The sequence below is a fragment of the Channa argus genome, chromosome 4 (assembly GCF_033026475.1).
Source record: "Channa argus isolate prfri chromosome 4, Channa argus male v1.0, whole genome shotgun sequence".
NCBI lineage: Eukaryota > Metazoa > Chordata > Actinopteri > Anabantiformes > Channidae > Channa > Channa argus.
Window position 1 is genome coordinate 10,893,643 of NC_090200.1, and position 24,159 is coordinate 10,917,801.

Genomic DNA, 24,159 nt, shown 5'->3' on the forward strand with positions numbered 1-24,159 from the left:
AATTTAAATGTAGCATTATATCATTATGGCATCTGGAACGCCTTCGTGTTGGGAAATCATGAGCTTTCTTATAAAATAAAAGCTTAAAATTGACCATAACACTACAATTGTTGAACTGAATAGAATGTGTTTGGAAACAGGTTTTATTTCATCATTCGGCTCAAATACTGTGTTCTAAGGAGTGAAGGCAGCATAGAAGACAAAGTGAGCTTAAATAAAATTACAACTGTGTCAGTGATATTTACCCTTTTGGTATCTACTGTGCAGATGCACGTTTTTACTTTTCCCTTTCCCTCTGTTGACCTAATAGACCCGTGTACAAAAACCAGCAGCAAAGAAACATAACACAGAAACTGGGTAAACAGGAGACACAAATGATTCACGCTAGCAAACATCTATACAAGAGACACTATGCAAATTAGCCTTTGCCACACACAGTAAAACATGTACTAAACAAAGATGCTGCTGTTCTGACATACAGTATCATGTGCAGTGGTTTTCAGTAACAAACAAAAACAAAATAGTGCTGCTTTAACAAATAAATTAGTTTTTATCATAATAATGGCATTTACCATTCATAGTTGTACTAAATAAGAACTGGATACATTTTAAAAGTCTTAATAATATCCCTGTGTCAAAGTGTCAAGCATAAACCAGTTATTATACCAAAAGCCACAGCTGTTGGCCACAGTGCACTCAGAAATCAGCAGAGGTAAAACTGACATTACCCCATGCTGAAATTTTGTTTTGGTGTGCCATGTTGTGAAGTTTCCCCTACCTTTTTGTTGGTGAGTTGGCAAGTCTGCATTTTGACATTCTGTGGTGATTCTGAAAAGCATCGCCACAGAAGGTAGGTCAATAGAAGAGCGCCTCCTTAGCTTTGCCCCATCTTGATCAATTTAAGAAGAATTTATACAACTGCTTTAGCCAAACAAAAGAAAAGGTACGCTGGTAAGCTATTGTAAACACCAGAGCAGGCTGACCACGTACATCACAAGATGGCACCCCCTTCCCCTAACAGTCAACACTGCCATACTGACATATTCTTTATTACCGCATCTTGGAATGAATAGTCTAGCTATCAGATTCTGTGAGGTAAGGTTTGTTAGATGGGGGATTTTATTTTACAATAAAATCACCACACGATGGATCTGATATTCTACTTGAAAGCTTCCAAAATGTAACAGAATTTGAGTAGATGTCAACACTGAAGGCACGTTTAAAATCCAACGTAAAATGTAACAGAAAAGTGCCCTTGAGGAATAAGCAATATTTTCTTCATTTTGAATATATCATGCCACATTACCACTAATCTGAAAAGTAGTCACTGAGTGAGTAAATAAATAAATAAATAAATAGTTATCTTGGGGCATAAGACGATACTATTGGCGGAAATTTGATACTTTTTTGCTACAAACCACACACACATCCTCACAAAACATAATCAGTGCTAAAACATTTACAGTAAATCCCACCTTACTTGCACCATTCACATCCTGTATCAAGATCAGGTATGTTTTATGAAGTTAGCTTTATAAGACTTAAGCCTAGTCCTTCAATCTTACTAACAGATGTATAGTTACTTTTACAATGAGTTATTTTAGTCTTTAGAAGATTGTGGCTTTCCCTGTGCCAAAATGGACACAGGCAACCAGAACAGAGCTCTGTTACATCTTACAGCTGCTTTTGTGCATTTAAAGTGAGGGTTTGGCTTTTCCCTGGTCCTCCACTTTTTTGATGGCCGCCTGAATCTTTGCCTGGTCTCCCAGCAGCTGTCGAGGTTTCACAGGCCTGAGGTTTTCATCCAGTTCAAGCAGCACAGGTATCCCTGTAGGTAAAGTCACGCTGGCTATGTCCTTATCTGAGATACCTGTTAAAATAAGGGCCAAAAAAGTTTAAAATCATGCCTCAGTGAAGCTTGATGAGATTGGGCAGTCTTTCAATATGTTCAAGGGGGATTATTTTGAAAATGTAAATGAAAATATCTGCTGAAAATTTGTAAATCACAGAATGTTAGGTTTTTTGCCAAATGTATGACAATAGCACAGTTCCCTTCTGCACATGTCCTGTGTTGCACATTATTAGCTAAAAGTAAAATGTGTTAAGTTACTGAGTGGCCTGTGACACATGGGGAATCCAAAGCTTATGGGTGGAATGAAAGGTCAGCAGATTTCATGGCCACAGTCAAATGTAACATAAACTCAATGGCCTTTTTGTACATGTTCAACCTTCTATTTCTGGAACTGAAATGTGTCTTTCCCAATTTAATGGGTCTAATGACAGTGAGGGGCCTTTTGCTGAATTTAACTGACTGCATTCATGACAAAAAACAAATTACAATAGGTTCCATTTTAGAATCATACCTTCCAGGTGCTTCAACAGGGCCCTGCAGCTGTTTCCATGAGCCGAAATGAGCACAGTCCTGCCTTCCTTTACCTCTGGCACCACAGTGCTTTCCCAGTAAGGCAGCAGTCTGTCCAGCACCTCTTTCAGGCTCTCTGTTCGAGGAAGGTTCTCTTTTGGCACATCACAAGTGGTGTATCTACGGTCATTGTAGATTTCCAGAAAGTAAGGGTGGGATTCGTCAATTGGAGGGGGAGTGATGTCGTAGCTCCTTCTCCACAACTTCACCTTTTCCTCCCCATGTTGTAAAGCCATCTCTGCCCGGTTCAAGCCAATCAGGGAACCGTAGTGGCGCTCGTTAAGTCTCCAAGACTTGACCACAGGGACCCACTCCTGGCCCATAGCCTCAAGCACCAGCCAGGCTGTCTGGATGGAGCGGCTAAGTATGGATGTGAATACTATGTCAAACTTGTAGCCCTTCTCCTTCAGAAGCCTGCCACAGTCCTGGGCCTCCTTCACCCCATCCTCACTCAGCTTCTGGTCAACCCAGCTGCAAAAACGGTTCTCTTTGTTCCAGGCCCCTTCACCATGCCTCAGAAGAAAGAGTTTGTACTTGGACATCTGAAGCACCAACAGCAGATACCTGCACACATTCAGCAGAAAAAAACATAGCAGTTATGTAGTTGGAAATACCTGAAATGAAAGCATTACACAAATATAAAACAATGTCACCATCCCCAGCTGTAGTCGTACGTCTATATACAGCAGCTATCTGATCTGATTTACGAAGTAGGACCTGCTTGGAGTAAGTAAAAGGTTATAGGGCGTCTTAAACTGGACAGGCTAAAGGCTACAGCAGATACTCTTACTGACCAGCCTGATTCAAAAGCTGGGTACAATACAATACAATACAATAACGTATAGTGTCAGCTAGCGTTAACTACGATTTGCAAATATTTTATTGCATAGTGCTGCAAAGGTCTTCAGCTAGCTTAAAAGGATCGATGCTCGTGTTGTTGCTATGAAAATTATAGTACTGCTTTTATATTTTAGCGGCACAGACGGAAGTGTAGACAGGCCAGCGTTCAAAAAACAATGCGAAAGCATGTGGCAACCTCACCTCTAAATTAATAAAAATGTGGATATGGCGGCTTACCCTGTGTGGGTTTTAAAATCCGAGCTAAATGTAGCTAGTTCTGTCGTTAGTGTTGACAGCACTTGGCAGACCACCTACAGCGGCGTTAATGTCAAAGTTCATGATTGACATCCCGATCTTTCAATCACATAGGCGGATATCAGATGTGGGCGGTACTTCTGGCGAACCTTATGACCATATTAGGAGTAGTAGCGACACGAGTACCACATTGACCACGGAGGGAGGAGGAAGAAGACGGTAGAGTGGGTCCGCTCAGCGAGCTAACGCTGAGCTACTGCCACTGTTGATGTGTTGTCGCATGGGTTTTGTAATTTGCAGTGTGCGGAGACTTTGTGGTGTTGGTTGGAGAAGGAAGGCAGCTTAAGGCCATTCTGTTTACAGGGAGATGGAATGGGATGCTTATGTCAGCTTGAATAACAGATGAAAACAGAACTCTTCCGCATCTTCCTATGCACTTAAAACTATTTATAAAAAACAACAACAACAACAATTAAAAAAAAACTTTCTTTCTGTTCTTTCTTGCACTTGCATCTCGTGAATGTAAACACTTTTCTGATAGGACTTTGTTTTGATGGTTTTCTTCTTGACTTAGATTATTGCCGCCTTGTACCTCAAATGTAAGTCCCTTTGGATAAAAGCGTTGGATAAATAAATGTAAATGTAAGTGTCAGTACCCAGTTAAAACCTATTTAGATGTGTTGGAATAAGCAAACAAAAACACGGAAATGATCAAAATGTAACCGTAACAAAGCTGTGTTAATGATTCAGCTGTAATGACCTAAACCGTTTAATATGTAAAATACTTAAACAGTGTTGTTGACAAAGCTACTCTAGGTAAAGTTTTCAGTACTGGTAGAGTAGAGTTTGAAGCATTTATAGTTTTTTAAACTAGTGATGTCTGTTCAAGCCATTGCTGAAACCTGACTTTAAACATATTAACTATAGCTGTATGTGTCACTTAATGTAGCTGTAAAGGTATGGGATTAAATCAGTGATAATGTATTGAAGTAAATATGATCATTTAATTATTAACATTGTAAAAAATTTAATGCCTGAAGGCTTGAATATCCATTTCTCTGTCTGTCCATCTGCTGGCTTTCAACTGGGCCTACTCCTGTGATCCACACTTCTGCCCTCACCGATCCCTGGTGTAGATCTTACCTGCTAGGTGTGCTCCTTGACCAAATTTGAAACGGTGAGTAGTACCCTAGTGAACACCTTGTACGTAAGCCTTCTCTCACTCCAAGAGATCACACATTCACCCCTGCTCTTACCACTCACGGACTCCAGATCCATTTCAACTATACTGTCGAATTTACCGGCTGTCTTTGCCCTCTTCAACTGCCTGAAAACTCCCTAAAGTCTCATTACATCTTATCCAATAAAATATCTTATTCTTTTCTGGGGTCTAAACTTTTTGTTTAAGCTGACAGTAATCAGATACCCACTATATTATAAAATAGAAGATGGCTCAACTTGTAGAAGTACAAAAATATTTAAATTGTGCTGTATGGAGACCATCAGTACACCAGTGTCACAGACAGAAGGGCATTTTTGTTTGAGCAAAATCAATAACATTTTATTTAACACATTTTTAATACACATTTTTTATTTTTGTATTTATACAGAAGCCAAACACTATAAAGGAGTACAGTGGTCTAATACATGTCAAACATGTGTTTTTCATAATACAAATATGTATTTCTTGATAGTCAGAATAGAATTTATAGATGCGATTTCTTTATGTGTACATGAACCTACAGTACACACTGACCTAATTTCCATTTTAACTGTCATTATAAAGGGAAGTAGATTTGCTGGTTCCCCCACCAGTTATGAAGCAACAAACATCCTTACACATCTACTGCCCAGCATTAAATAGCTTCTTTCTTCCCTCCATACCAGACATGGCATCCACGTTCTTACGCCAGTCAGTCACCTCCTCTTTCTGTAAAAATACAAAGAATAAGTTAAACTGGATTAAACCACAAAATAACTAAGCATTTTGTATACCACAAATATGCATACAGTGGTGACAAAGATAAGGACATGTGCTTGTTCTAGCGCAAATTACTCTTTTTAAGTGTACAGTTGTTTGAGATTAAAGTTCGTTCATTTCGGCAGTGCGAGTTCCTCATTGCGAAGTGTCTACATCTGCTTTAGATGACCCTTAGAAGTCCGTGATCACACTAGCATGATCAAATCAAATGATTGGTTTGATGTTAAACATCTTTTAATGTGGTACACTATGGTAAAATCAAAAGTTTTCATAAACTATGGGAGATTCTTAAGGGTTAATCTACAACAGTACATAATCTACAGTACATTTGTACTGTATCTCTAGCTTTACTATCGTCACTAAAACCCTGCTGCTGCTTAATTGAAATAATAAGTAAATAATTCAGCCCTTACCTTTTCCTCCTCCTTCTTCACAGTTTTGAGGTTGGCCTTGAAGTCAACAGACTCTTTGACCTTAGAGCCCAACAGAGCTCCCAGCATGGCATCAGCAGATACCCTCACCCTCCTCAGGTTTGGTCTCTTCATCTTACCCTTCAGCTCGAAGATCTTCTGAGACAGGTCCTGAATCTTTTATGAGAAACCCACCATCAACAACCATAAATGTTTAAATTCTAAATTGGCTTCTCCTGAAAATATAAGAAGCTTAATTTTATGTTTAAGAAAAGGGTTAAAAAAGGGTCTAACCCCCCCTAAATTACTTACTTTGCTGTCATTAATCTTCACTTTAGCATCAATGTCATACCTCTCTTCATCAGCAACATCGATTTTCTGGTGTAGCTCTTTGCAAAGATTCTGTTGACAGATACTTTGAGTGAATTGAACTCATTACAATCCAAAGTGAAACAATTAGTTTGAAAGTTTTGGCCTTCATAACTTGATGGAAATGTTTAAGCTGTAAGGAGCAACGAAGAGCCAAGTGTGATGTGAATAAAAATGTATTTATGTATATTTTATATGTATAAAATTGACCATAAATATTGATCTATCCAAATACATTCAGTTTGTAATATAATACTGTATGTACATAAGATAAACCCAGTGACCCTGCTATGCATTGCTTTCAGGCCTGTGTATTTTCAGTTGTATATTACAACTAAATTGTTCCTGTCAAAAGGCACTGCTGTTGGGGTTTGGGGGACATCTTTCATTGATCCACAAACAAAACTGCATTTACCTCAATTGTTTTTGTGTGCTTACACATGTCTCAGCAGTCGATATCTTAAAACCTCTACAAATAAAAGCAAAACTAACTGCTTGAGCCTTAATACCACAAGAGTAAGTGGGGAAAAGCAATTTGGGTTAACTGACCTTTTAAAGTGTTCAGACAATTTTGTGATTTAAAACAAACTTTCTTTAAAGCCACAACCAGATTAAAAAAAAGCTCCTCTGGAATCTTAAAATGCTTCAGTGACAAAAGTACCTGTAGGTCTTGCAATGACAGGCCTGACAGTTGGAGCCCTGGTACTTTCTCAGCAAGGGTTCTTTCCTTTTCATCGTTTCTGATTTGGTTTTCATTGTCCAGCATAGCCATGGCCTTCTTTAGCATTTTGGTCTGGTGTGGAGAACATATATATGGGTTACCTTTGTTAAAGAAGGTATGTTTCTAAAAGATCTTTATTTTTGATTACTATTCAAGATTAATACACAGAAAATACCTTCAAGAACAGTCTGCGAGAGGCAGAGATTTTTGGCTTTGATTTCTGGAAAAGAAATGTATGCATTTTACTCAGTGTTTGGAAGAAAACTGTACATTGCATTTTCCAATGTTTTATTTTTGTTTATTTTACTTTTCTGTAGTAGTAGTAGTAGTAGTTACAGTACTAACTTGTAATGTAAGTGTGAAAGGTTGTCTATCTTTGTATGTCTCCCTGTATTGGCCCTAAGATAGACTGGCGACCAGGGTTTACCCTGCCTCTAGCCCAATGACAGCTGGGATAGGCTCTGCCCCCTACGACCCATATAGGATAAGTGGTTACAGATTATGGATAGATGAATGAATTGATGGATTGTCCTTTTTTACAATGCCTAAAGTCCAAAAAAACGTATCTACAAATCTAAAATAAAATGTGACTTTTAGCTACAATAGATTCTCCAGCTTCTTTCACAAAAATGTGTAGGATAATGGTCAAATGGCAATTGGCATCAACTCACCGAAGCACTGTGCGGTTCATGTAAAGAGAGAGAATACTGTTAATATCGTATTATCATCTCTATTAATAATTCAACTATCATATGTGATGCTGTAACAGAATTTGTACAAGTGACATGGGCACTTACACTTGAGACATAGTTGCAGTTGTCTTTCTTTTTCAAATGTGAAAGTTGAAAAACACTGAAGGAAAAAGAACACCACCATATGTTAAGAAAATAATACACTTACGTCCACTTACAGTATATTTAATGTGGGAATGGAGAGAACACAATTATGTAAAACTGAGCTTTTATCGGTTGTGAGCTAGAAACCATATACACAATTGATTGTATCTTTATATCAACTCAACATTGTGTAAAGGTCAAAACATATTAATAAAAAATGGCTCTGTAAAGCAAAGTTTAAGAAGTTTGAATAACTTCTTAAGGAGTACGTAGTCTAAAGAATGTATAAACACAAGGGTAAATCATGGCAGGATTAATTTAGTTTTTATTTAATATGATTGCATTCCATATCATCACATTAAAATACTCAATATGGATTGAAATGACAACATTAAATTGGAATGTGTTACAAAGTAAAACACAAATAAAAATTACTTGGTTACTTCATCAACATCAGCTGATAGTAAACATGAGAGTTTTTTAAAAAAAGCTTTTATATGCTGTTTCATTCTTTGATGCTATGTAAAGTTTCAAAATAAAAGTCCTTACCTTACAGGCGATGACACACTCATAGGCGTCTTTCTGAGAAGAGAGTGTTAGAAAGAGGGTAGCTATATAGATTCCAGGTGTCGTGTGAGTGGCTTACTAAAATAGACTCTCTGTCCTCGCCATTCTTGCACTGTGTCTTTGACATCCCATATGTATGGGGTGTGAAAGTTCTTGCTCTTTCCAACTGTGGTGCTTTTTTAGGTCCTTTGTTGTGTCTTTACTGAAGAGGAAGATTGAAGGAGCTTTATTCTAATGTTAGGTGTGTCAAATTAAAGTTCTTCCCAAAAATATTGAATTCCTGATAAACTAGACTGGAATTTATAACAACAAAGAACACATTATTAGTTGTTAAGTTATGACAATATTTAGTCAACAAACTCTCGTTGGTCCGTAATTATAGGCGAATTATGCTGCCATCTTAAGGCTTTATACATAACAGTCGCTGTATATATGACAGTTAGTCCATATGTAATTCTTTTTCATCTACTCTGTATAGCATATATTTAAAAATGTATTTAGGTCTACAAGTGTTTTACCTTCAATTCATAAATCTGTTTAATATAGATTAACAATACAGAATAAGTAATACCTAACATCCTCTCATCCTCTAAACCTCCTGTTCTCTCGATCTTTTCCTCTGATGGCCTCAAATTCAAAGTAGTCCTTGTGTTTGGAGCTGAGATCTTTACTCTCTTGTGCGTTGGCTTCTCTAACATCTTCTAAATTTTGTGATTTTTAATCTGTCTACGTTATAGAAACTTTTGTGGCGTTGCTTTTATTTATTTACATCAGCACAAGGTGTAGGGAAGCTACTAGGACTCCATGTCCTCCACCAGGTAATTTGTCCATGTCCATCTTTAAAATAGAGATTTTGTTTCTTATTTCTGGATTGTTTTCTGCATTATTCATTTTTCCATAGCAGATGGAGCTTCCTCAGCTAACAAAAGATATGGTTAAAAACTCTGGATAAAACTAGTAAGTGGACATTAAGTTATGCTTCTTTTTGGATCCACTCTTTCTGTAAATGCTACTTCTAATTTTGTACTAAGTCAGTGTATGTGAAGGTAACAACTGCGCACAGTGTTCAATTGCTCAAATTCTCTTGAGGTTAGTGGCTGCTTAAGGCTGACCGAACCAATACTAAGCCTCTCTGAAATGAGCTTTATCATTTATTTTAACAATTGCCAGAGATGAACAGATAAAATATGCACAGAATATTATATTCTTGCAGCTATATGCTCTGTGGTTAGAAAGTAATATCTGTTTTAATTTCAATGAAGCCGGTTGCTCAATACACTATTTTTGATATATGGCCAATCTTTGCCCTATTGCATATTAATGGTTTAACACTGATGTAGACTATAATTCTCTGGGGTGTTTTCTTTTTGTCATTGTATTAATTTATCGGTTCTAAACCAATAAATGTGCAGCGCATACTTTTCTCTCAGAATAAATGTCCAATTTATTCTTTTAACAAACAGCTCTAAACTGTTGAGTTCCAAAATATTTGAGGAACTGTTTAATGCTCCACCAAATTCACAGTGTATCTGTGTTTTTCTGCATAAGATGTAACATTCACGGTGATGCTGAAAGTCACGTTCATTTTTATCTAGAGTCTTTGGAAGCAGTACTTTTAAAAGCATTTCCACATAAACCATTTCATCTTGTTATACATACATTCTCCACATCATTGTTGTAGTGCAGTTCTCTAGATGCCTATACAAAAAGGTAAAGCACACCCTCTAGTGGTAGTAGAATATTGCACATATACCGAGCTTATATAAATTAGGGGGCCATGTGGGTTAGTGGTAGACCATTAGGTTGGGATGCAGGAAGTCACGGGTTTATATCCCACCCCACCAGGTATGGCCCCGCCCAGCCACTTAAGGGCCACCTCGGTGCCTGTCCCAATCCGGGATAAAATGGGAGGGTTGCGTCAGAGAGGGCATCCGGCAAAAAACACATTCCAAAATCAACACGTGGAACACGTTCTGCCGTGGGGACCCCTGAAGGGACAAGCTGAAAGCTGTTAATTTGTCTGTGCTTAAATAAGTTATAAGTGCTGCTAATAAAGCAGAATTCATTGCAGTTCTTCAACTGGTTTAGAAGGGTGAGCCCTGCTCAAAAGTTTCAAGAAGTAAAATATCTTTCCACTGCTGCCACTGCTGTTCTGAACTTTTGAAATAAAATATCTGCAGCTTTTGCAAAGACAAACCATAAACATTTAAACAGAATTAACCATTTCTGTAGCTTCTCTCTGTTTAATTGTTTGTCATCTTGAACAGCACCTGAGTAGCGAGTGCCAACTGTGTATTTTAAGGGAAATATATATGTGCCACTAAATATACATGTGAGAAGTATAATGTAAATAATACACATAATAATAGTTTCTAAAATTGCAAGATGTTGTACACCACTCTTGCAGGGTTGATTAATGACTTTCCTGCACAACGTTAATCGGTTTAGACATTATCTGACAGTCCAAGATTTTCACAACAAAGAGATTTAAAACTATAATAACTGCATTGTGGTTGTATGCCTTCACAAACCAATAAACCAGTAAGTTCACATGAATGGGATAGGTTGAAGAGTACCTGTGACATTTGACCCCATAATCAAATCAGTTCATCCTTGCGTTCTGTTGGATGTTGAAATTTGTAGAAATTCCTGCAAAGCCTTCTTATGACATTGTGTTCACAACGAAAGATGAGAAATGTGAGTACACAGTTACTCTGACCTTGTTTGTTTCCTTCACATAGATCATTATATCATATTGTTCAAATATATTAATGAATATTAGTGCTGCAAAACGGATTAATCAAGTATTGAAATTCTTTTACTGGTCGGAAGAGCAAGTCTCATTCTTTTAGAAGTTGCATAATGAAGCTTTAACATAAAACATTAGGTGACCAAAAAAGAAAGACCAGAAACTCAGACATGTCGGAATAACCCAATCAATCTAATGTTGATGGTACAGATGGCAGACAGCTCCCTCAGATGTACCTAAAAACAGAAGTGAAGTGTTTGCGATGGAGGCAGCATCAACTCTCTGAGATTGAAAATGTATAATATCTGTCACATGTAAAATAAGCTCTTGTCTTTGATACTGCTAATGCTGGTCCAGCAACAGTAACATCTACTGTTGCACAAAAGTAGCATGAATGCAATGTTCAGACAGGACTGAGGGTAATAAATCTGCATTTATGGCCCCAAACCTTTGTGTGCATTGCATGATATCAACAACCCCTTCTACGGGCCTTTAAGGGGTGACCAAGCTCATGTTGGGTCACTGTGACACAGTCACATTTGACACGGGCCAACATTTGGGCAATGTTTCTAAGGAGTCAAGCGGAAGAAAGATATCTAATGGAGTGCCTGTACTCTCTTGTTTTGCAATTGTATTTATAGAACAAATATCACAGTCTGAAGTGTGAATCAAGACCATCACAAAATGTCTATCTGTGGACTTCTAAAAGTGCTGCCAACTCAGTTAAAAGAGGTGTCAGTCTGAAGACCCATCCCTTTATCTGTTTTTTAGTGGCTACCCCACTACAAAACCTTTAAAATGTAAATGTATTCTCTTAGTTTAGTTTGCACCATTACTCACACTTTAAGAAACAAAACATACAGTTGACTACAAACTGAAAAATAAACCTGTTTTTCCACCTCTTTCCACTTTAACTACAGTACACATCTCTATTCATTTAAATGTGCATAATAAATTACTATTGTAGTGTGATTCCACATTAGAGAACCACCAAAGCTATAGGGAAGTAGAGCAGAGAGCACGAGTTTTGCTCGGCACTTCATGTTTCTCTAACTGAGCCAGCAAATTTGCGTCATTGTAACAGGGAAACAAATGTTCAGTCACTCAAAGAGCTGCGACTCATGCCCTCACGTGAACATTAACGAGAATAGCGAAGTAAGACTTTGCCTTACAAATACAAGTTTTCAATAACTCATAGTGTTTGCTTTAAAGTGTTTATTTTATTTAGTATTGATGAATTATATTAATTATACGTTCACACTTTAGGTAAATAATTATCTCTTCTTTGATTTACAAAGATGATTCAACAACTTTTTTCTCAGCTACTGTGGCTGTTGACAAGGGTCCAAGAGCTTTTGCCACTGTTTGCCTTTTTTGTGATCTAATGGCATCAACCACTTGGGTGATGATAAAGTAAACATTCAACAAGAGAACAGCAGCATCAGTTTTCTTTATTCATCAGAAGTATTTAATATCATGCGGAAAGTAGGATTTTCTAAGTGTTTAAAGTTCAAGCAAGTTACAAGTTGTGTATGTTCTTATGTTTTATCCTGTATAGTATAATCAATGAAATGTGTTGTTTTCCAAGTTCCACATTATAAAACCATAGTACATACTTTATAAGGTTTTTCAAAAATCCATTCAGAATACATTTTGTGTGTATATCCTTCAAAGCAAATGTGAAGAATATTCATCCCTGCTCTCATTCATTAAACAGTTTTCTATTTGAATTGTCTTAGAATACAAATCTACTGTCCGGCATCAAACAGCTTCTTCCTGCCTTCCATACCAGACATGGCCTCCACGTTCTTACGCCAGTCAGTCACTTCTTCTTTCTGTAAGATGGATATACTGTGGGTTGTAGACTACCTTTTAATGTTAAATGTTTCTCACTGTGGATGATTGCCTCTTTACCTTTTCATCTTCTTTCTTCACTGTCTTAAGCTTGACCTTAAAATCAGCCTTTGTGAGTTTGGAGGCGTCAGTGTATGCACCCAGCTTGTCTTCAGCAGTTTTCTTCACCTTCTTCAGGTGGGGTCTCTTTGCCCCCTTCAGCTCAACAATCTTCTGATTCAGTGACTGTATCTGTGCACCATTACAGAAGATCCAATAGCCATCCAAATACAACATCTGAACTGCTCAGTGTCAACTTTTAGGTATGACCTCATATATTTACTTTTATTTATTATTTTACCTCTTGTTCATTTTTGGCTACCTTGACCTCGATATCATAACGTGCCTCATCTACAACATCAATCTTATGATGTAGGTCTTTGCAAAGATCCTGAAAAGAAACATTTTAAAGAGCCATTAAAAATGTGTGAAATAATGCTCAAATCACTGTGACTTTCTGTGCTAATACCTTGAGCTCCTCGACTGACAGATCTGACAGCTTCAGTGGAGGGAAGCATTCATTCACAACTCTTTCTTTAAGGTGTTTCTTCTCTTCGGTTTCAGCCACAAGCATGGAAGTTGCCTTCTTAAGCAGTTTGGACTGTAAGATTATGAAAACCATCATTTCATTTCATGCAGCATTCAGTGAAATACTTCTCACATTTGGCCTATAAACTACAGGACTCACTTTTAAATGCAGTCGGTGTGTTGCTGAATATTTTGGCTTTCTCTGTCACAAACATAGTTTAAATACATCAAATACATAAAAATGTATCAGAATCTACAAAGATGATTGTAGATAGCTATTTTTAAAATAATTATAGTGACTCACCAGTCTTCACATTATCAAATCACATGGAATGAGAAATAAAAAAAACAAAAAATATGTTTTTATTATACAGAAAGCTATGAGGAAAAATAAAAAATGCTTCCAAAACAGATCAGAAAACCATAAAGGAAAAGGGAGTTCTCAACTGCAGACAGGTGAAGTAAATGGCCACGTCTAGATTTGACAGCTGTTATTTATTACAATATAAATTGAAAAGAAAAATAATTGTTCTTAGTAAGTGGCTAAAACTCACCCCTCAGACATGGTTGTGACTTATAGAACTATGGAGCAGAAACAAAAGTTTAAAATAATTTTTTGTGTACATGTATTTTTAACACATGCTGCATTAACGCATTTTACAAACTCTACTTAGCATGAAACATTGTAATATTTATCAATACCCTCATGAATATTTCCAAAAGTTAATATCACTGTTGAGTTTACTGGCTATATTTAGTTTAACTGGAGCTTTTAGATGTGATCCAGTACTCTTCCTGGACCAGATAATCCTTTGTATTGTTCCAAAGGGATGATGAGTAACCTGCTGCATGGCTATCTTTGGACACATTGCCCCCATGCTTTGGCATGTCCCAGCAGCTGCTGTTGCCTTAATGATGCCAGAGAAAGCCAAGCTTCACCAGGGTTTAGCAGCAAACAAAGGCATCACACCAAACCTGTGGGGACTGTTTTTTCAAAGTAATTAAAATAATATGAATCACCTTTAAAACTATTATCTGAGTGTTGTCTTTCTTACAAATCTATTAATTGCATTTATCTGGCACTCACATAAAAAGTCCAGTTTAGAGAGCTACAATGAAAAGTGAACTGGACTTTGAGCCAACAAGCTATTATATCTGTCATCGTATATTCTTCTCAGTCTTTGAAGACATAACCTCACAACATAACTTAAGAGTGTTTTTAACCAAACCAAGGCCTTCGACATGAATTAACAATTGGAGGTGAAAGAGCAGAACAAAAGCATGTAAATGTATTTGACAGAACACAGCAGTAATATAACTAGTTTAAAATAAGCCACTGTAACAGGATGTGAACGTTAAAGTGAACAAGCAAAGCAAACAATTACTTTAGCGAGCCTGTAACGTTGCCCTCCATCCAAGAGAATAACAGTTCTTATGAGCAAGACTTAACCTTTTACACTGCTTTCTGGCCACAGTGACAGGTCAGGTGTGTCACTAATAGTTTGACAGGCAGTTTAAGCCGCCCGTTACATTTGCTCACTTTGAAATATCATCAAGAAGTTTGTATATGTCAAAGCTGGAGAATTAGGATCAAAAAGCTGCTTTAAAAATTGACAGCAGAAGTGGCACAGCAGAGATTCACTCACATAAATGCCAGCTGCTGTATCTATGTCAGAGACATGCTAATATGCAGAATTCACTACATTAAAGTCGACTTGACCCAGACAAACAAGGCTGTAGGGACAGGTATGCTGCTCCAGCAAGACAAAAAGTCTTCCAAATTCTGCAATGTCAGGTCGAGGAGCCCCTTTTAAAAATATGACGGGTTTTCATTTCTGACGAACCAAGAGCTGGTAAAAAACTTACCTTGAATGTGTGAAGAAGTCAAGGGAGGCAGCACCAGTGGTGAGTTAGGAAAAATAAAAGCAGTTTATGGTTATTACTGAAACATTCATGCAGTAAGCGCATGTGAATGGCTCACTAAAATAGACCCCCTGTCCACCTGACATTTGCTACATCACAATGCACAATGCTTTTTTAATTTGCCCTTAACCCATGACCCATTTATTTCATGTGATTGCAATGCACATGGACATATTTCACATGTCCCTCACGTAACTGACAGCCGAGTTGTCCTTTTCACTTATATCAGGTGCCCTGAGCATGTCTGCTCATTTTATTTGTTTCATACCGGTTGTTTTACAGATGCCTTGTTTAAGAAAGCTGATAGGTTACATTTTATTAGGACTGATTTAAAAGTGTAAATTAGGCAGTGGTTAATGCTGTTTCCTCACAGATAGAAGGTACTAGCTCAAATCCAACTGCCAACTGCAGCTTTTCTGATGGAGTTTTTTATGTGGGTTTTCTCTAGTTACTTTAGTTTCCTCCCACAGTCTAAAGACGTGCATGTTAGCCTAACTGCTCTCTCTAGAATTGCCCGTAGGTGTGAATGTGAGTGTGAATGGTTGTCTGTCTGTCTATGTCTCTCTTTGTTGGTCCTGAGATATATTGCCAAGTGTATACCCCGCCTCTTGCAGAATGAAAGATGAGGTAGGCAAGCGATGGATGGATTGAAGTGTAAATTCTTCAGATGAAACATCCTTTGACAACTATGAGTATACTGTTTCTCATGGCAGGCCGTATTGGTGCTTTGACTAAATGTTAACGACATCTAATGTTTCAGTGTTCACTTTCTAATTTAAGTAAGGTCTTAATTATGTTGCTATAGAAATAGGGGTAGAGAAGGAGTTTGTTTATGTCCCCTAAGGTACAGTTCGCACATTTTGGCCATCAAAAAGGTACAAAAAATGTATTACCATACCATTTACCTTTTTTTTTTTTCAGAAACAGAGAGAGAGAAGCACAACCACAGGAGAAAGAAGACACAAAGTTAATGTTCAAGCTGTGATGACTCTGTAAAAGAAAAAAACAACAATAATGTAGAGGTGACACACTCACAGAACAGCACTGGCAGAGATATTCCTTTCTAAATATTTGGAGCAAGGCTCGCTGTGCTCGCCGATCAGAGAAGGTCAGACCCTGCCATTCACATGCTGATGCAAACGGCACCATGCGCATGTCTATGAGAGACCACCGGTGTTAACACAGTGTTAGTACTTGGTGCCTTTGGTAAATGTGTTTTAAGTCTCTTGAGTCTCAGTTGGATTCCCAAAAGTGGCTTATTGTAACTAACTGTAAGGATTCTTCACAAGAGCATTTTTAACTGATGGTAGCTGTACTGATGGATAACAGTGCCACCAGGATTCTGGTTGAAAATCCGCATGACATCACTGAAATACAAACTCTTCTGTCTCTTCTGGTCAGATTTAAATGGCAAGTGACTGTCTGTCTCTTTACCGGTCTGTCTTATTAGTGTTTTGCAACTTGATACAGTTGAGTTCAGATAAAGTAACAGGAATTAACAGATAGACAGGTCAAATTGTTCTCCTGCTACGTAGTTTAGCAATGAATAGCTGGAGGTCTAGTGATCAAAAATCTGGGTATTCTGTTGGCTTTGTGTGTTCAGATCACTTTCTATTAACCTTATACTGTTTAACACACACACATGCACACTCATTACATTTAGTCGGTTCTCTGACTGGCAACAATTTGATGTTCTGAGAAAGCAGTTTGAGGTCAGTCAAAATACAGTCCAGACAACACAATGAGTGAAGAACATTCTAGGTACAAGTTAAGAGACTATTGCATTATTTCCAGCTAATGAGAAAGGAAACAACAAACCACAGTTGATAAGGACATCCTTCCTGAGTAGTGTGATGTCAGTGTCAGACATTGACATTTAACACATCCCGCCAGTAGAAATCTGATCATAATGAAACTGTAATCTCATGCAAAATGCTGAATTTTTCACGCTTAGAATTTTTTTCATCTTTATTCTGTAGTTTTTAACGTTTTTCTCTCTGAACTGTGGACCCAAAGTAGCTACTGCAAAATGTGCCGTGTTGCTTTTTTCTGTTTTCTTTTGACAACTGGACTCACAATGTCGTCTTGTCTTAGAATTTTTAACAAACGTCTGAACTGCAGTCAGCAGGTGAGAATTCAATCTTATGTACAAATGATTGCTCAAAGTAAAAACTAACTGAAGTGTGTTTATAATACTAGCTTCATGAAGGTACTGCATGTGTTCTGTTTTGGCTTGTGCTTATTCAGGGTCTTGGTCACTGCAAAATCCGTGAGTATCTTATTTTTCACATCATCAAAGTTTAAATGATTACTCTGTGTGTATGTAGCGACATGGTTAACTAGTACAGTACATTAAAAGAACGAAAAGTGGCAGTACCCTAGGGTACAAGCAGCAAAAGTAAAAGTACTAATTATGCAAAATGTCCTATCTCAGTATAATATATTACATTTGAATTTGTGGATACATTAATGTGTAAACATTACTTAATGTTGCAGGTGGTGTAGGTCAGGCCAATTTTAATATTAATTACTTCATATATTGCCTTGTAGCTTGTAAATTTCTGTCTCATCCTAATTGACACACCATTGTCAATGCCAGGTAACTGCTCTGGCAATCACATGGTTGTACCACTTCAACATGCTCCTACTGGCCCAGAGTGGGACAATAAAGAGCAGCTGGGAACTGGACAGGACAAAGATGAGCTTGTTCCTGTTGTAAATGTGACATGGAAACTGAAGGCAGATGGTGAGTAATGGTCAAATCTGTAGTACTGCTACATAAAACATAGCACAGTGTTGTTAGTTGTATCTCGGGTTTTAAAATGTACTCAATAAAATATAAACCCAGCCAGTGATTGATCAAACGTGTATGCATAAACAATAGCATTCATGTAAATGTACATCTTCTTCTAATCACAGCAAGTCTGTTTAACCTTTCTGGATCAGAGATAAAAATTCTGGATAAAAGCACAAATCAAAGTATTTGTGTACAGTATTTGTTAAGAATCCAACAACAACTGAATCCAAACAAAGAGAGGGTAAGATGGACACATATTAGTTTATACAGTGTTTGCTATAGCATTGCCAGCTTTTATACATTATATTAACAGAAAAAAATCTAAGCTTTATTTTTTTATTAGTGGACATTTTCCTTGGATGAAGTTGTGGTAGAGCCTGGACATAATTATATGATCTCAGTTTTGAATTTGCCCGAACCTGAGGGTGGAGAAACAGAAATGATCAGAAAACAAGTTGCAATCCCAGGTGAGTTATCTGCACATCTAGATTAGAAACCGAAAATCTTAATGATCATTGAATGTACTGAATAATGAAACTGATTATTAACGTGGTATTTAAGGAAGGTTTATACTGTGTTTAAACTGGCTCCGTGCTCTTACTCGGTTTAGGTATGACCAATGTATGTATCCCAATATTGTCAGCACATTTCACAGACTGACTTGATACTTCTTCACTTTAAAATGTTAATTAATTCATTGTATGTACTGTTATGGCCAGGATGCAATGACAGCAGAATCAAAATGGCCCAGTTTTGTTTGGAAAATGGTAAATGCTGACTTCTTTACATATTACCATTATTAATGGATCCAGTGTAAGAGATCCTGGATCATCTAGACATTGTGCATGTTTTTCATTTCAGGCAGTTTGTGGAACCCTCACATCACCACTGATGTGTCTATTGACAAGGAACATAAAAAAATGTATGTTGTTTTGGGTTTTGAGACAGCACTGTATTCAGAGAGATATCAGATCTTCATCGAGAGTCCTGGCTTCAAATATTTAAAGAATCTTTCAAAGGTAAGTATTCTTTTGATGTCACTTACAGTATATTTTCAAGAACGAGTCACAAGTTTTGACACTGTCTAGATATTATCTGCTGTATCTTTGTCAATATACTGTAGTGTGAGCACATTAAGCCAAAGTACAGTATATTTTATCATTTTATCAAACAAACAGGGGAACCGGAAATCGCTGAATGTGACGTTAGACTTAGATTTGTGGGAGCTGTCAGAATGCGAGTTGTCGTTAACGGTGAGTTCATTGTCACTTTAATGTCACATCCCTAAAAGTTAACATTGTAATCTTGCGTGTGAAGGTATAACATTGAAAGCTCACCTGTTTGTTTTGAAGATTCAGCCGTTTTTTACACGGTGCAAGAATGACTGTTGGCGCCCAAAAAGGAGTATCAATTACTGCCACTGTAAGTAAAATTTTAGACATTTACTGTATACAGCACGGTAGATTTTCAATCATAATATTGTGCAGACTGCAAATCGACGGTTCCCAAGCTTTTTGACCAGTTTTAATAAATATGTGTTTATATTCTACAGCCTGAAATGTACTGTCCTAATAACATTATTTTCACTTTGTGCAATTGAAAAGGTATTTAAACCATCATTTGTAATTATTTTGTTGTTGTTTGTTTTTCAGATTATCCACCAAGGACTTCAATTATAAAGGCCACTTTGGGGCTGCTTATCATTGATGGCTTCCTTATTTATTTACTGTGGAGAGTAATTCATAAAGGTTTGTCTCTTATAAATGCACTCTATTAAGAATAAAAATAAACTAGAAAATATAATCCTACTATATTCTTCTTTCAGCTCCTGTGAAAACATCCTCATCTGCTGCCAAAGAACAACCAGAGTGTTTTCAAGTCCAAGAAAGAAAACGAGTCCTCATCATCTACTCCCTTGATCACCCATTATATAAAAACATTGTTCTCAAGCTTTGTGGCTTCCTGGCAACCAAATGTGGTACTGAGGTGGTCTTGGATCTGTTAGACTCTACCAGGCTGGGAGTGTTGGGAAGCATCCAGTGGTTGGACTGGCACAGACAGCAAATACAGAGCTCTTCAGATAAAATACTAATCTTGTGCTCACCAGGGGTACAAGCCAAATGGAAAGCCATGTGTGGTGACAAACAGGTCTTTCTAAGAGAGGATGTTCATTCACCTGTAGGTGACATGCTCACTCCAGCCCTCAGCCTCATTGTCCCTCATTTTATTCGATCTGCTTCATTTGAAAAGTACATTGTGGCCTATTTTGATTGTGTTTGTTCTGAAGATGATGTTCCTTCACCATTTAACATTACAGTCCGGTACAACCTTATGAAACAGTTTGAGGAGCTCTTTTTCAGAATCCTGGACACAGAAAAGCATCGACCCGGAGCAGTGAATCACATTGAAGGACTTTCAGAGGACAACTATCATCAGTGCCTCTCAGGTAGAGCTCTGCGGGATGCATTAGAGGCTTTCCAGGCATACCAGCTGGAGAATCCACAGTGGTTTGAAGATGAACTCCTGGAGAGCACAGAGTTGGATGTTGAGGAGACCTCATATGAAATCTATCCTATCTATCCATCTATCCAGGAGTAAACTACTAAGATATAAGAATACATTAGGAAAATGGCAACAAGTGATGATGTGCTTAGTAAATACATCAGGCAGAAGAAACCACAGGAGCAAGAGAAGGTGGAACAGGAACCATCATGGAAGGACAAACCCCTTCAAGGTCTGTACCACCAGCAGATAAAAGAAGTGGGTGATACAGCATTTTAAAAATCCTACCAGTGGCTGGAGAAAGCGTCAACTACGGACAGTGCAGAGGCATGGATTCTGTCTGAAATCCCAGGAACAACTTTTTTATTACATATTGTGTGCCTGACTCCACCCAAATCACCAACCATGTGAAGACACAAGAAAGTGATTTCACTGCAGACAAAACAGGACTTCACACAGATCAGCTTCAGCTGATGTCTTCAGCTGAATTCAACCCTTTGATTTGACCTCATTAGAGTCATGAGATGCTGATAAAAAGCTTCTTAATTGTTTGCTGTTTGAGTAAAATGTGATTACAGTTCCCCCTACTGCTGTTTAATGACGCACAGTTTCTTAACTTCACAGGAACAACAATATACAAATGGTCTGCCAGTGTATATTAATAGATATATAATATTTATATAATATATATAATATATATTTATATATTATCTGAAAATGCTGTGAATACATTTAAAGAAATTATTTCTTCATCTTTTTCACCACCATGTGTCAATACTATGGTGAGTAGCCATCTTACTCCTGTGCAAATTGATTATTTAGTTGACGATTCCACCGCCTCACTGCGTAGGATACTAGATACAGTTGCCCCTCTAAAAAAGAAGGTAGTGAATCAGAGGAGCCGACCTCCATGGTACAATTCACAAATGCACAGCTTAAAACAGGCAACACGAAAGTTAGAGAGGAAGTGGCGTTCCACTAATTTAGAAGAATCCCGGTTAGCCTGGAAAAACAGTTTAAAAACATACAAAAAAGCTCTCCGTGATGCCAGAACAGCATATTATTCCGCATTAATAGAGGAAAACAAGAACAACCCCCGGTTTCTGTTCAGCACTGTAGCCAGGCTGACTAAGAGCCATAGTTCTGCTGAGCCTAGTATTCCCTTAACTTTGAGCAGCAATGACTTTATGACTTTCTTTACTAGTAAAATTGTAGCCATTAGGGAAAAGATTCACCAGATCCTCCCTACAAATATTACGGCTAAATCTCCATGTACAACAGCTATAGAATCCTCAATAAGGCCCCAATCCATCTTAGACTGCTTTACACTCATAGATCTCACTGAGCTAAGTTCAACTATCGCCTCCTCAAAACTAACAACATGTCTTTTAGACCCTGTTCCAACCAAATTGCTTAAAGCTGTTCTACCTTTAATAGACACTTTCATATTAGATTTGATTAACCTATCTTTAGAAACTGGCTATGTACCAAAGGCCTATAAAGTTGCTGTAATCAAACCATTACTTAAAAAACCTTGTTTTGATCCAGGTGATTTAGCCAACTATAGACCAATATCAAATCTCCCGTTTATTTCTAAAATCCTTGAAAAAGTAGTTGCAAAACAATTATGTGATCACCTTTACAGGAATAATTTGTATGAAGACTTTCAGTCAGGATATAGAGCTCATCACAGTACAGAAACAGCACTGGTAAAAGTCTCCAATGATCTTCTCCTGGCTTCAGATAATGGACTTGTGTCTGTACTCGTCTTACTAGACCTTAGTGCCGCATTTGACACCATTGACCACAACATTTTATTACAGAGACTAGAACATGGATTTGGGATTAAAGGAACCACATTACATTGGTTTAAATCTTATCTCTCAGACAGATTCCAACTTGTTCATGTTAATGATGACTCTTCTTTATGCACCAAAGTCAGCTATGGAGTTCCACAGGGCTCTGTGTTAGGACCAATACTTTTTAATCTGTACATGTCACCTTTAGGCAAAATTATTAGGAAACATTCCATAAACTTCCACTGCTATGCAGATGATACCCAGCTCTATTTATCTGTGAAACCAGAAGATTCTAACCAATTAGTCAAACTTGAAGCATGTCTAAAAGACATAAAGACCTGGATCTCCTACAATTTCCTACTTCTAAATTCAGACAAAACTGAAATCATCCTCTTTGGGCCTAAAAACATGAGAAATATGCTGTCTAACAATATAGTTACTTTAGATGACATAACTTTGGCCTCTAGTACTACGGTGAGGAACCTTAGAGTTATATTTGACCAAGATTTGGCGTTTACATCACATATAAGACAAATCTCTAGAACAGCCTTCTTCCACCTACGGAACATTGCTAAAATTAGAAGCATCCTGTCTCAAAGTGATGCCGAAAAACTGGTCCATGCGTTTGTTACTTCTAGGTTGGACTACTGTAATTCCCTACTTCTGGGGTGTCCTAATAACTCTCTAAAAAGCCTTCAATTAATCCAAAATGCTGCAGCAAGAGTGCTGACTGGATTAGGAAAGAGAGATCATATTTCACCTTCACTAGCTTCTCTTCATTGGCTTCCCATAAAATTTAGAATAGAGTTCAAAACCCTGCTTCTTACATACAAAGCTCTTAATGGTCAAGCTCCATCATATTTAAAAGATCTCATAGTCCTGTATCGCCCGATTAGACCACTTCGATCCCAAAATACTGGCCTACTTGTGGTTCCCAGAGTTTGCAAAAGTAGAATGGGAGGCAGAGCCTTTAGCTATCAAGCTCCTCTCCTGTGGAACCAGCTTCCAATCCAAATTCGGGGAGCAGACACCCTCTCTCTTTTCTTTTCTTTCTCCACTTTCCACTCACCCCAACCGGTCAAGGCAGATAGCCGCCCACCCTGAGCCTGGTTCTGCTGGAGGTTTCTCCCATTAAAGGGAGTTTTTCCTCTCCACTGTTGCCTAGGGCTTGCTCAAGGGGGGTTTGTTGGGTTACTTCTACATACTTGTGTAGTCTGGACTTTATTCTGTAAAGTGCCTTGAGATGACTTTGTTGTAAATTGGCGCTATATAAATAAAGTTGAATTGAATTGAATTGAATAAGCATAAACTTAATAAAAGATTGTGTTATTTAATGTTGAGTGGAGGCAGAAATGTTGGTAAACTACAGTGTATAATGATTGTCTTTGTGGCCTTTTCCATGTACACAAATGCTTCTTTAAAGGATTAGTTACTATAAATTATGTACCATATTGTATACTTGCTTGCCTTCTTTTCTGTTCTGCAGTTTACTGCTTTGATGGTGAATATCATCCATTTACACCAAGAAATGATTCCAGACTAGTTTAGACAACAGAGATTTGTGGTT

General features: G+C 37.6%; 4 protein-coding genes across 6 annotated transcripts; 1 reads left to right on the forward strand and 3 right to left on the reverse strand.

Annotated features, from left to right (window-relative positions):
* Nucleotides 1–125: 125 nt before the first annotated feature.
* bpgm (2,3-bisphosphoglycerate mutase) lies at nt 126–3,687 on the reverse strand. Its single transcript, XM_067502454.1, has 3 exons — nt 3,500–3,687; nt 2,364–2,986; nt 126–1,870 (listed from the first exon to the last, which is right to left on the reverse strand). Exons 2-3 carry the CDS (start codon nt 2,962–2,964, stop codon nt 1,695–1,697), a joined length of 777 nt encoding a protein of 258 aa, XP_067358555.1. The 5' UTR covers nt 2,965–2,986; nt 3,500–3,687; the 3' UTR covers nt 126–1,694.
* A 1,428-nt stretch (nt 3,688–5,115) lies between these two features.
* Nucleotides 5,116–7,396, reverse strand: LOC137126264 (troponin I, slow skeletal muscle-like). The gene is made up of 5 exons (XM_067502822.1): nt 7,174–7,396; nt 6,939–7,070; nt 6,221–6,310; nt 5,912–6,085; nt 5,116–5,447 (listed from the first exon to the last, which is right to left on the reverse strand). The coding sequence occupies exons 1-5, from the start codon at nt 7,273–7,275 to the stop codon at nt 5,361–5,363; spliced, it is 585 nt and encodes a 194-aa protein (XP_067358923.1). The 5' UTR covers nt 7,276–7,396; the 3' UTR covers nt 5,116–5,360.
* A 5,188-nt stretch (nt 7,397–12,584) lies between these two features.
* Nucleotides 12,585–15,580, reverse strand: LOC137126265 (troponin I, slow skeletal muscle-like). 2 transcript variants are annotated; one of them, XM_067502824.1, is made up of 5 exons: nt 15,438–15,580; nt 13,513–13,644; nt 13,345–13,434; nt 13,065–13,235; nt 12,585–12,985 (listed from the first exon to the last, which is right to left on the reverse strand). In XM_067502824.1, exons 2-5 carry the CDS (start codon nt 13,615–13,617, stop codon nt 12,899–12,901), a joined length of 453 nt encoding a protein of 150 aa, XP_067358925.1. In that variant the 5' UTR covers nt 13,618–13,644; nt 15,438–15,580; the 3' UTR covers nt 12,585–12,898. The 2 variants fall into 2 exon arrangements, with proteins under 2 accessions (XP_067358925.1, XP_067358924.1); XM_067502823.1 differs by lacking the exon at nt 15,438–15,580 and adding an exon at nt 13,732–13,858.
* A 1,608-nt stretch (nt 15,581–17,188) lies between these two features.
* On the forward strand, nt 17,189–24,083 carry LOC137126192 (interleukin-17 receptor A). Of its 2 annotated transcripts, XM_067502703.1 has the most exons (12): nt 17,189–17,622; nt 17,742–17,763; nt 18,094–18,240; nt 18,414–18,532; nt 18,635–18,758; nt 19,011–19,058; nt 19,153–19,310; nt 19,470–19,544; nt 19,644–19,713; nt 19,944–20,039; nt 20,117–20,885; nt 21,146–24,083. In XM_067502703.1, exons 1-12 carry the CDS (start codon nt 17,524–17,526, stop codon nt 21,297–21,299), a joined length of 1,881 nt encoding a protein of 626 aa, XP_067358804.1. In that variant the 5' UTR covers nt 17,189–17,523; the 3' UTR covers nt 21,300–24,083. The 2 variants fall into 2 exon arrangements, with proteins under 2 accessions (XP_067358804.1, XP_067358803.1); XM_067502702.1 differs by lacking the exon at nt 19,011–19,058 and having other exon boundaries at nt 20,117–21,268.
* Nucleotides 24,084–24,159: the final 76 nt, after the last annotated feature.